This window comes from Centruroides sculpturatus, unplaced genomic scaffold, assembly GCF_000671375.1.
Source record: "Centruroides sculpturatus isolate CEXI.00-Female unplaced genomic scaffold, Cexi_2.0 scaffold999, whole genome shotgun sequence".
Lineage (NCBI taxonomy): Eukaryota > Metazoa > Arthropoda > Arachnida > Scorpiones > Buthidae > Centruroides > Centruroides sculpturatus.
The window spans coordinates 296,993-310,279 of record NW_019385237.1 but is presented as its reverse complement, the minus strand read 5'-3'; the positions used below and the strand labels follow the sequence as shown (position 1 = coordinate 310,279).

The 13,287-nt window shown below is 26.2% G+C and overlaps 1 protein-coding gene across 2 annotated transcripts in view; it reads left to right on the top strand.

The window, feature by feature from the left end:
- LOC111636551 (fat-like cadherin-related tumor suppressor homolog) overlaps positions 1–13,287 on the top strand; it is a 42,999-nt gene that overhangs the window by 16,973 nt on the left and 12,739 nt on the right. For both annotated transcript variants that reach the window (XM_023381830.1, XM_023381829.1), the window contains exons 8-15: positions 532–746; positions 2,926–3,063; positions 3,138–3,281; positions 6,688–7,563; positions 10,809–10,974; positions 11,052–11,228; positions 11,326–11,483; positions 11,573–11,937. In XM_023381830.1, coding sequence (XP_023237598.1) covers positions 532–746; positions 2,926–3,063; positions 3,138–3,281; positions 6,688–7,563; positions 10,809–10,974; positions 11,052–11,228; positions 11,326–11,483; positions 11,573–11,937 — 2,239 coding nt within the window. The remainder of the gene's footprint in view (positions 1–531; positions 747–2,925; positions 3,064–3,137; positions 3,282–6,687; positions 7,564–10,808; positions 10,975–11,051; positions 11,229–11,325; positions 11,484–11,572; positions 11,938–13,287) is intronic.

The window sequence follows — 13,287 nt, the reverse complement described above, 5'->3', positions numbered from 1 at the left end:
CTCCATTCTATATGAGACATAAAATAAATCTAATTCTAACCATATTCAGCAGATAGCATTCAGTTATGAATTTATAAGAATTTCAAGATTATATTTGATTAAATGAACAGATTTAAATTTTATTGAGAATTTAATGGAATACTTTGTATATATTTATTATATAGACTGATTTTAAATAGAAACATTGGTTATTTATAAAGGAATTATTTGTATTCACATAAAATTCAAGAATGAAAAATGATGTTTCAGAAGTAAATATTACATTAATAATTTAAATTGATATTACTACAGAAGAAATTATATTTCGGTGATTAAAAAGAAAGATTAGACTTTAAATACTCATTTAAAAATTTATTTTTGTTAATGTAAATTTGATTTGGAGACTATTATAAATTTATAAGTGTTTTCTGATAAAGTTTAGAATCAAAGAGATTTTTATTTTTTGTATTTTTAAAATATAATATTTTTTATTCAAATTATCTTTTTTAAATTCAAATAAACTTTATGTTTTGTTCTCTGTTTATTATTAAGGAATCATCACTGTTTCAAAAACATTGGATTATGAAAAAATACGAGAGTACTGTTTAACAATTAGAGCTGTAGATGGAGGTACACCTGCACTGAGTAATGAAGCAATAGTAAATATATCTATAACAGATACTAATGACAATGCACCTCTTTTTAATCAACCATCATATAGAACAATAATTAGAGAAGATGCTACGAGTGGAGATAAAATAATTCAGGTAAATCCTTAATATAAGCTGTAGAAATAAAGAAAACATTTGCTATATAAACTGAGAAATATATCTATATTGAATGATATATTTTTAGTTTTATTTTATATCAAATGTAAATATCTAATATGGAAAAATTTTAAATTTTTATTGACGCAAAGTTAAATAATTAGTCTCTTTGAAAATGTTGATGTTACTATTAGAAAAGCATGTTCCTTATTTCGTATTAGAATGAAAGAAAGAAGTTTACCTTTTTTGTGTGTTCAATTTTTATTTTTTTTATTTATAAATGTTATTAAATCTAGATTTTACATTATTTTAAAATTCATCTTTAATGCTTTTAATTAAAACTTTAATAGTTTTCTTAATAAGAGAAAATACACTGTCATTTGGTGTACTGTACCATCCAATTTCAGAGACTTATTTATGTACAGTACATATCTAACTTGTCTAAATACAATATTGTATAGGATATTTATTGTTGACTGGGCATGGGGTGTGGTGGCTGATTTTGCTGACTGATGCTTATGGTTGATACCACAAGAAGACTGGCTCTTCTTCCCTCAGGTCCTTCTTTTTACAGCCATATTTGCCAACATTGAGGTGACTTCTTACCCACTGAAACCAACCCTCCCAGTAGCTTTGCCCCTGATCCTGTATCAATAATAATTTAATTTGCGATCATTTTATAAAAATTATTAAATATAAAATATAATAAGAAATCACTTTACTTTCTTTGTTTAATCTATTATAATAAATCATTCAGAATGTCTTTGTATCAGTAATTTTCCTAACATCATAATTTTGCTTCAAGGCTAGAAGGATAAGCTAAAGCTAGGATAAACTAAAACATTTAATGATAATTTAATATAAGTGAAAATAATTTATATACTTAATAATTTGAATTTAGCAAGTTTTACATATTCTGGGTTCCTACGCACCCAGAAAGTCATGGATTTTCATTAGTGTTCAGGAAAAGTCATGGAATGTCAGGGAAAATTATAAAAATTAAAACAAAAATTTGAGTAGGAACTCTGCATACAGGATATTTACATATTTAGAATTAAAATAATATATACGGCCTTAAAAATTTACAGGTATACAAGAAACAAGAAAAGTTAATTACTGTTTGCGTGCAGAGAGGTTTTTTTCTGTTTAGATAGTATCATGGTAATTGTTTAATGTCAATGACATTATAAAATTAAACATACATTAGTAGTTCATCATGTAATTTAAATTTAAAAGAAGAATATTGGCAAAAATTCAAAATTAGCTTAGCAGTTTGTCTGTTTAGACCTTTGGAACTTTTTTATTCATGTTTATTTTTTTAATTAAATATCTAGATGTAGTTACTTTGGCGTGAAGAGCCTATCCTGGAATTAGCGCATTTAATGTACTTATTTAATTTCCACAAACCAATAATTGATATCCATATATATTATAAAAAAGTATTATGAAAACTAAATTAATGTTTACATTTTATTATTTAATGATAATTTAAATTTTATTCCTATAATTGAAATTTTTTTTTTCAATAATCTATCTTTCTTTTAACTAGATTTATTTTATGAATTATTATAATACATCTAAATTTGTTTCTGCTACTCCTAATGATAACTATTTCTAGTAATCAAAATATACAGATATTAGCATGATATATATATATATATATGATGCCGACTGGGGATGTCTTATGCACCCTGGTCTTACGTCTTTGGTACTCAATTAGTCAATCATATATAACTCGTATGATTATATTTAAAATTATTTCTGGAATCGAAGATTAGATGGAGGTCTAGGTAGCATAATTGGCAACACATTGCACAGTAAGCAGAAGTTGTGAGTTCAAGCCCTTTTCCAGGCTGATTCTTTTCTTTCAGAAACTTCTAAATTAAAAATTAATTTATTATAATTATTAAAATTAATATGATAAAGCAGCATATCTGCCTAACTCTGTCAAATTAATTAGTAACTAACCATTAACGTGGCCTAAAAATTTCCTAATAATTCATCAGATCATTTGGTTTTATAAGTGTTTAATTTATATAATTTAAAACTTTATAAAGTTAAAAATAAATATAACTTTTGTTTGTTAATAATGTACTGAGCATATATAGAATTTTGAATGAATAAAATTTCTAAAAATTAATTATGTATTAGATATAAAGTATGATAAATTTATTATTAGGTTATGGCTAGTGATGCAGATAGCACTTCTAATGCTAAACTTTATTACGAAATCATTAATGGAGACCGTCTAGGTCACTTTTCTATTGATAATCAATCCGGATATATTAGCGTTGCAGGAAATTTGGATAGAGAAATGGTATGTCTGATTTTATTTTACTTATTATTCATATCTATTTTATTTAATAACTTTTAAAATATTTAATATTATAGATATCAAATTATGTGTTGGAAATTAAATGCACAGATAGTGGAAATCCACCCCTTTATAGTACTGCACTAGTTAATGTTGAAGTCTCTGATGTTAACGACAATGCACCTTTGTTCTCTCAAATGAATTATACTGCAGTTGTACAGGTATTAATTAATTTTACAGCTTTATATATAAATAATATGTATAAACAGATAATATAAAAGTCAAAAAATTTTAATAATCCAGCATTTTGAATTAATAAACATACTTGATTATCTTAACTAGCAAAATCCTGTAGTTGCAGGTGTTATGAATGACGTGTAGGATTCTGGAATATAGGATTTTAGGATTATATTCTAAAATTCTGAAAATGCACTTGATTTGAACCTGATGATGGCTGGTTAAGCTAACTGAAAACATTTGTTTATCCAATATTAAATGCTGAATTATAAAGAGATTTTAGTTTTTATATTAACTTTATCCAATACTTAATTAAGAAATATTTTTTAATAAATTTTTGAGTTTGTTTTTATTGTTATACAAGATATCAATGAAAAAAGCAAATTGTAATGATATTTACAAATACTTGCAGATATTTATCTTTTGTCAAAACCAAAAATCTGTACTGCTATATAACAGAAAAGTTTAAATAGAAAAAAAAAACTTTAAATTAAATTTTTTTTTAAATTATAATTTGCAATAATCATCGTATGTAAATGATAATATAATGAATTAATATAGAATAACCAATGTAAAAGATTTTTCAATATAATAAATATAATGTACAGTACGAAAATATTCTGTGCCATACTTCATCTAAACTCTGTTGTATTACCAGTGAAACTTAAATTTTTTATACAGTTTAAATTAGTTTAGGAACACTTGCAATCTGTTAACAGATGAATCAATATAAAATTATTCCACTCTTTTCAGAAAATTGAATGAATAACACAACAATATCAGATTTACAATTTTAAATAATAAAATAATCAAATTTGTCTGTTTTTCAATTCTGTTATATATGTCAGGNTTGCAGTACATAAAGGTCCTCGTACATATTATCCTCCAAAACTTGTGCAGAATAAATTAAAAGAAAAGAGAACTGTGTTAGAAACAAGCACTGGATTAAAGTTGATAAAGGTATTAAATCGATATTATATAAATAAATCAATAAATTCAATAATTTATTATTGTTATTACTATTATATTAATATAAATTTAGAGTTACATTAAAAGTTTTATTATATATATAAATTGATCTTCTTAATGCCTAAATCTTGGCAATATTTTTAATTGTGAACAATGATAAAATACCATATTTACTCGCATATAAGATGATCTCACATATAGGACAAGGTGTAACTTTAGAGATCAAAATAAAGAAAATTAGAGTTATTAATACAATTCTGACTTTATTTTGTTTAATCACAAATAAAATATGAAATGCATGTAAATGCACACATTGTCCCGCAAAAATTACTGGCATTTTAAACTTTAAGGAAAAATCTTGTAAAATCGACAACATAATTTGTTCATGTAAAGCTGGACAATCGGAAACTTTGTTGCCAATTCTTAACCCCTTAACTCCCTTAACAGTTGAATCCACTCTTTGTCAATTACACTTATGAGTTTCTCCAAATTCTGATTTCTGAATAATCATCTGTTTTCATGTGGAAATGGATTAAAACTTATGTCGAGTTCCTGTGTGGTTTTGAAATTTCAATTTGGAATTCAATTCAAAACCTTTACTTTTTCTATTGTCTTTACTCCTGACAATACACAAGAACGATTCAAATGACCCGATAAAATATTTTTGTTTTTAACACCAGATGGTGAGCATCTTGTAAAAAAATGCAAATACACTATTCACAAAAATTATTGCAAAAACGCAAAGAATCCTTCGCCTGCACATATAGGATGACTTAGGTTTTTGAAGCAGTGAAAAATGAATAAAAACTTCATCTTATATGCAAGTAAATATGGTATTTTTTAAGTTATATAAGTGATATATTTTTTTTATCTATTGTTTATAATTCAAATTGTTGTTGGATTTTACCAGCCTATTTAAAGTCATATGGGAATTAATTAGCAGGCAAATTTGGCACCAGAAGTAGACAGAATTGACAACACTTAATAACTCATAATTATACAATAATTTTGATACATAGAAAAATGTCAGCTAAATATTTAATGCCTATATACCACATAAGTCATTTTGTGAGAGCTCAAAATTGAGCCATTTTCTAGTCATAAAAATATAAATTAGAATTAGTCAAAGATAATAATGAAGATTTAGTATATGGAACACTTATATTCTCATCATGCCTAAAGATTCACAATAACATCAGAAATCCTTTATTACATATTTTGGATTATTTTTAAATTATATAGCACCAATGTATTTATACATCTATACATTTTTAGTATATCTCTTTCACTTCGGCACCTGAAGTAGTTGCCTCTCTATGTCATTTATCATCACAGCGCTGTATATTTATAAAATTAATGATAATAAACGGTATCAAAATATGAATTTTAAAGAGCTAGCTAATGAAAAAATATATATCTATAAACGAAAATATAAAAATGTTTGACCTAGAATTGTTTCTTCAAGTTCACATTTCATTTTACTAACCTATTATCACTAAGAATAAACTTGGCCTCATTCTCTCACTTAAATGAAATAAAATTCATAGCTTAAACTGATAAATATGAGTGTGAGATTAAATTCTACAGTTTATTAAGTTACTAAAAAAATTTTTATTTACTAAATAAGTCTTAATTCTGTAGAAAATTAAAATACTTTCAAAGGAAATTTCATCACTTTCAAGATTCTGTCTGGAATAGTTAACTAATTGGCAATATGCAGCAATGATATCCCTATAATTACAGTTCTATATCAAATTAGCAATAAAGTTTTATGAGTTTAATTTTAACTAAAACAATAAAAGTTAAGTAATTATACTTATTACAAGAAAAAAGCAATTTAAATATAATAATAATAATAATAATTGTTTGTAAATTAACATTTAAATATATTAATTTTTAAATTGCATTAAACTCAATAACACAAACTGTATTAATAAAATGGATCAATTGTGTAAAATAAATAAAAAATTTAATGATTTAATTGGGATTTAAATCTTTTTTAATTAGAAAATCATTTCATTTGGTGATAAAGTTTATTCTTTTATTATTGAAAAATACAAAATAATTACATAATATGTAAAAATAATAATAATTTATATATATATTAATATATTAATTTTATTAATATTTGAAAAACTGATTACTTATCAATAATTACTTATAAACTGATCAATTATCAATTTATTCTACAACAAAGTAAACTTAGCAATAAAAAACAAAAGCTTAAATGTGTAAGCAAAAGTCAAGGCATAAAAAAATATCTTTAAAATTATATTAGATCAGAAAATGGCACTTCTTTTAACAATTTCTAAAATTATTTATAATTCTGTGAATTAATAATTAAATTATAATTAGAAATTAAGTATATTAAATTTAGATAAATCATTTTAATAATTATAGATATATTTGTTTGATTTTTAGGAAGGAAAGCCTCTTGGTTTTATGGTGTTGAAATTTTCTGTTATTGATACTGATGCTCCACCCAACACTAGTCCGTTCATATTTACTTTTCTTTCTGGAAACGAAGATAATGCTTTTCGACTTGTACAACACGAAGCGAGCCTACGGACAGCAACCAAATTTAATCATAAACATCACGATAAATATTCTCTTCGTATTCGTGTTACGGATAATGGTATACCACCTCTTTCGAGTGAAACTTGGGTTAATGTCGTGATTATTGAAGAGAGTCAGTTCTCTCCTATAGTAATGCCGTTAGATGTTTCTGTAAGTTCATATTTGGATGATTTCCCCGAAATGGTATTAGGTCGCATTCACGCAACAGATAAAGATCCTTATGACAAACTTTCATATGATATTGTCTCGGCTCACAAGCGTCTTTTCCGGATAGATCGTGAAGATGGCACATTGGTTGCTTTTCCTGGGTTAGATGTCGGAACATATAACCTCAACATCAGTGTGAGTGATGGAAAATTTATTGCATATTCTTCAGTATCAATTAATGTTGGAATAGTTACAGAAGAATCTTTGAAAAATAGTATTGGTGTTCGTTTAAACAGTGTCACACCTGAAGATTTTGTTCTTACATATCGAAAGGGATTTTTGCGAGGTTTGAGAAATATTTTAAATGTACGAATAAAAGACATAGAAATTATCAGTATACAGCCATCAGACAGCAAAAATGGTAAACAAAAACGAAACACTCCTAGAGATTTAGACATTCTATTTGCAGTACATAAAGGTCCTCGTACATATTATCCTCCAAAACTTGTGCAGAATAAATTAAAAGAAAAGAGAACTGTGTTAGAAACAAGCACTGGATTAAAGTTGATAAAGGTATTAAATCGATATTATATAAATAAATCAATAAATTCAATAATTTATTATTGTTATTACTATTATATTAATATAAATTTAGAGTTACATTAAAAGTTTTATTATATATATAAATTGATCTTCTTAATGCCTAAATCTTGGCAATATTTTTAATTGTGAACAATGATAAAATACCATATTTACTTGCATATAAGATGATCTCACATATAGGACAAGGTGTAACTTTAGAGATCAAAATAAAGAAAATTAGAGTTATTAATACAATTCTGACTTTATTTTGTTTAATCACAAATAAAATATGAAATGCATGTAAATGCACACATTGTCCCGCAAAAATTACTGGCATTTTAAACTTTAAGGAAAAATCTTGTAAAATCGACAACATAATTTGTTCATGTAAAGCTGGACAATCGGAAACTTTGTTGCCAATTCTTAACCCCTTAACTCCCTTAACAGTTGAATCCACTCTTTGTCAATTACACTTATGAGTTTCTCCAAATTCTGATTTCTGAATAATCATCTGTTTTCATGTGGAAATGGATTAAAACTTATGTCGAGTTCCTGTGTGGTTTTGAAATTTCAATTTGGAATTCAATTCAAAACCTTTACTTTTTCTATTGTCTTTACTCCTGACAATACACAAGAACGATTCAAATGACCCGATAAAATACTTTTGTTTTTAACACCAGATGGTGAGCATCTTGTAAAAAAATGCAAATACACTATTCACAAAAATTATTGCAAAAACGCAAAGAATCCTTCGCCTGCACATATAGGATGACTTAGGTTTTTGAAGCAGTGAAAAATGAATAAAAACTTCATCTTATATGCAAGTAAATATGGTATTTTTTAAGTTATATAAGTGATATATTTTTTTTATCTATTGTTTATAATTCAAATTGTTGTTGGATTTTACCAGCCTATTTAAAGTCATATGGGAATTAATTAGCAGGCAAATTTGGCACCAGAAGTAAACAGAATTGACAACACTGAATAACTCATAATTATGCAATAATTTTGATACATAGAAAAATGTCAGCTAAATATTTAATGCCTATATACCACATAAGTCATTTTGTGAGAGCTCAAAATTGAGCCATTTTCTAGTCATAAAAATATAAATTAGAATTAGCCAAAGATAGTAATGAAGATTTAGTATATGGAATACTTATATTCTCATCATGTCTAAAGATTCACAATAGCATCAGAAATCCTTTATTACATATTTTGGATTATTTTTAAATTATATACCTTAATCAGACTACATTAAATAAAGTAAAGTCAATTAACTTACTGAACAGATTTACATTAAATGTTTTTACTGATGTCAAAATATTTCAGATAAGTCTGTTTGTCTGTCCATCAAAAAAAGGTCACCAACTTTATCTTTAATTTTAATTAATAAAAAAATTTATTACTAAAGATATCCTCTAACTTAATCACCGGTACTAATAATAACTCTAAAGAACCTTTACTTCTGGTGACAAAATAATAATTACACAGGGGTTGCATTATATGTATATGATGAATTCATGTATTTGCAACTGTTAAGTCTTTGTTTTTCTATGTAAATTTAATGTTTTATGCTTATAACAACATATTCATAAGTATATCAGGATTATTCTGTATACATTTCATTCAACTTATATCTTTTTTACCAGAACTTTCATAGGTATCAATTCTTTTCATTATATAACAGATATATTTATTCACAAAAAAATTTTAAATTTAACAAGCTCACATTGAATATTCAACACACTAGACTTGTCTAAATATCTAAATGTTAATCTGTCATTCAAAATTTATCAATTAAATTAAAATTTATTACCTAATTGCTAAAATTATTATGTGTGTCTACTTCTAGAACAAATATATTTACTAAACTTAGTAAAAAAAATTCAAAATGTAATATTCTTTTCTACATTAATCAATATGTGTTTGCTTAGCAAGTGAACAAATATTGATTAACAAATTATTACATTATTTCATAAATTAGGAAGCGTTATAAATGATCTGCAGTCAGATATTATCAGAAACATTACTGTATTTCCTGTAATAATCACTCACATAAATATTCTTCATGTAATAATTATCCTTCTGACTTTTATTGTGAGCAATAAACTGCACTGATTGACCTAAATACTGATATATTAGTGGTGTGTTCAATATATTTAATAATTGACTGTCGATATATTTTCCAATATCAAAATCAGAAAAATAAACTAACATCATTATTGGTGTTCAATATTACTGATTTTGGGAATTATTGAAATTTACAAAGTTAATTAAGGTAATTCAAGTACTTCATTCAAATTATTTTTTATATATTTGTTGTGATATTCCAATTTAACTAGTTTTACATTAGTTGTTGCATCAGTTTTGTCTCATTTGGAATCATGCTTTTTTTCTTGTTTCTCCTTCTTTTGATGCCCTATCTGTTCTGGATGTTGGCTGTCATCATGCCTATCGTATTCCTATTGCTGGCTCTTCTGGACAGTTCTTCTGAAGACACTTCATACCAGTCCCCCAAATTTCTCAGCCATGAGATTCAACATTTTCCTGGTCCTCTTTTTCCATAGATTTTCCCTCGTATAACAAGTTGTAGGATTTGATATTTGACACTATTTCTCATCACTCGGCTGAAGTAACCCAACTTTCTTTGTTTGATGGTGTTGAGTAGTTCTTGTTGTTTTTTCTCATTACAACATAAATATTTTTTTACTCTAATAATCACTCACAAAATCACCCAGTGTTATTATTACAGGAAATATGGTAACTTAATAATTAATTCCCTGTTATGATTATAAATGAATAATATATAATTATATTTTTATTAGTAGTTTAAATTTTAATTAAATAAAACTTTATAAAGTTATNCGATTATAGAACGATTGTAAACGTTTCAGAAAATTGATCAAATTGAAAATAGTTCGTTTGATTTTCGGCAATTCTCTTCAGCGGTAGGTGTTATATAACAATTACTATGGTTATTGAAATATTGGATGTAAATGGGGTTTGCTTGCAAAACCTCCGCTGACGAAGTCGCGGGTAACAGCTAGTTAAATATAAAAGTGAAATAATTAATGATATAAAACTAGTAGTAAAAGTTGTTCCTACATAGATTCTTTTCATAGAAATGAATACACTTAAAACTTTGTGCAGGATTTTTAAGAAAATAAAGCAGTTTTTGAATGAAATAAATTATTTTATGTGATGTGCTAAGTACTTTAATTTTATTGTTGTAGATTTTTGAAGACCGCTGTACAGGTTCCCATTGCAATCATGGAAAATGTGATGATCATTCTGTCTTGGATGAGAGTGATGTTATAAGTGTTACGACAGAAGGATCGAGTTATGTTTCATTACGCCATAATTGGAAATTAGAATGCATATGTGATCCTGGATTTGGAGGTATTGGTTTTATTTTAATTCCAAAAGAAAAAATATATATTTTATTAGGAAATACATAAAGAAATAAATTTCTTTAGGTCCAAAGTGTGATCATCCGATCAATGAATGTTCTCGAAAACCTTGTCCTTCTCATAGAATGTGTGTCCCCGATTCTTCTCCTTTAGGATATGCCTGCCATTGTCCTTCCGGGAAAACTGGACCATTGTGTGATCGTGAAAGAACAAACGTTTGCAATAGTCAAATGTGTTATGAGGGTATTTATCAAAATGCCTTTTTTATAAAGTTATTAAATGTAAATTTTTTAATTTAAAATTTAATGAGTTTAATATATTTAAGTATATATAATTACAGAAAAAAATCCAATCTCATTTAATGGGAGAACTTATGCCCGCTATACATTGTCGAATCCAATTGATCGCCATTTGAGTGTTGCTTTACACCTAAGAACTGTTCAAACAACAGGAAATATAATGTTTGCCGCAGGTGCACGAGATTACAGTATTTTAGAAGTATGTCTGCAGTTCAACAGTTTTAAATATTAATTAGAAATTCATACAAATAAAAAAATTCTATTTGTTTTTCATTTCTATTTTTTCAGATTGTCAATGGTTTTGTACAGTACAAGTTTGATTGTGGAAGTGGAGAGGGATTAGTACGAGTAGAAAATCAGAAAATTAATGATGGTAATTGGCACGAAATTAGAGTTGAGCGCAGAGGAAATACTGCCGAAGTAATAGTCGATAAAAAGTTTCGTGTTACTGGAAGTGCTCCAGGAATTCACGATATACTGAACTTAGACGGAAGTGATGTTTACTTTGGTGCTGAAGTTAGACCCCATCCAACAGCTACAGGTTATGATGATGTAAGAATGGGATTTGCTGGCTGTATGGATAATCTCCGCATTGATGGTATTTTGTTACCTCTTCATCAGAGTGGTAGCAGTATTGTTGCAACATTGCGCAGGTAACATTTAACTTTTTGTCTATATTTGTACATTAATAATTACTTATTTCCGGGTGCAGTAAAGAAAATATCTTAAATTATAAACCTCTCAAACAAAATATTCTGTAATATTTATTCTAGAACATTTTATATTTAAATCCCATTCCATTGACTTTGGTCATGGATTTCATTTATAAAAAAAAGTTATATAAACTTTTTTATAAAGAAATGATACAATATTTTGTTCATTTGAGAAGTTTAAAATGAGTTTTATCCATTTAAAAAACTGTTGATGGCTTAAAACTAGCCGAAAACCTTTTTCAATTTAAAGTAAAGTGTTTGCTCTCCTTGAATAAACAAAAATAATAAATTATTAAATAAGTCGACCCCCCCTATAACACTTGATTTTTCTGTTTTATATGAATTCCACGTTGTATGAGTCACTTAGATTTTACAAATATGTGAGCCGTTCACAGCTTGGCACACGTATTTGTAAAATCTAAGTGACTCATACAACATGGAATTCATATAAAATGGAAAAATCAACAGTGTTATAGGGGGTCGACTGTAAACAGTTTCGATAATTAGACAATACAGTGATACCAAGTAAAACTTTTAAATGTACCGTACCTATTCAATTTGTGTTTTCTTAAACAGCAAATTCAACTGATGATGCTTTATTTGTATGTTTGAACAAAAGTATTTCTATTATTTTTTTGAATAAAAATACTTAGTATCATAAGGTCAGAGCCATTGCGAAGGTATAGAACTGATTAATTAATATATTATATACACTGTTTCATTTGAAAGATTTCTCGAATTTATTTATAATCTTTTCCATTAAAATCTTTCAAAGAATATAGAAAATATTTAGATTTTTGGTAACTTTGGCCCCAAAAAATAATAATTATTTCAAGATCATATAATATTAAGATATTGTAATATTATGTAATCTTAATCTTGTAAAAAAAATTTCAAAAAAAAAATATTATTTAGCTAAATTAATAAAATGCTTTCACTTCACTCTGCTTAAAGTGAAATAAATAAATAATCAGGGCAATGTTGAAAAACTTTAAGTTTTTCAATAAAGAAATTGTAGTGTTTATTTATTTACTTCACTTTAAACTGGATTTATACAAAGAATGCCACTTCATGAAGAAATGAAAACTTTCCAAGAATTTTTTAATATCTTAAATTACTTGATAAATTTTAAATTACCTCTAACTATATTTTATAATTCATATTTGGAATAACCTGTAAGATATTATTGTTAACTTCAGAAATTTTGGTTAATCTATAAGGTAGAGAATTGAATATAAATTTATTCCTGTCAGATTAATACAAAAATGATTATTTTTCTATCTCCCAAGA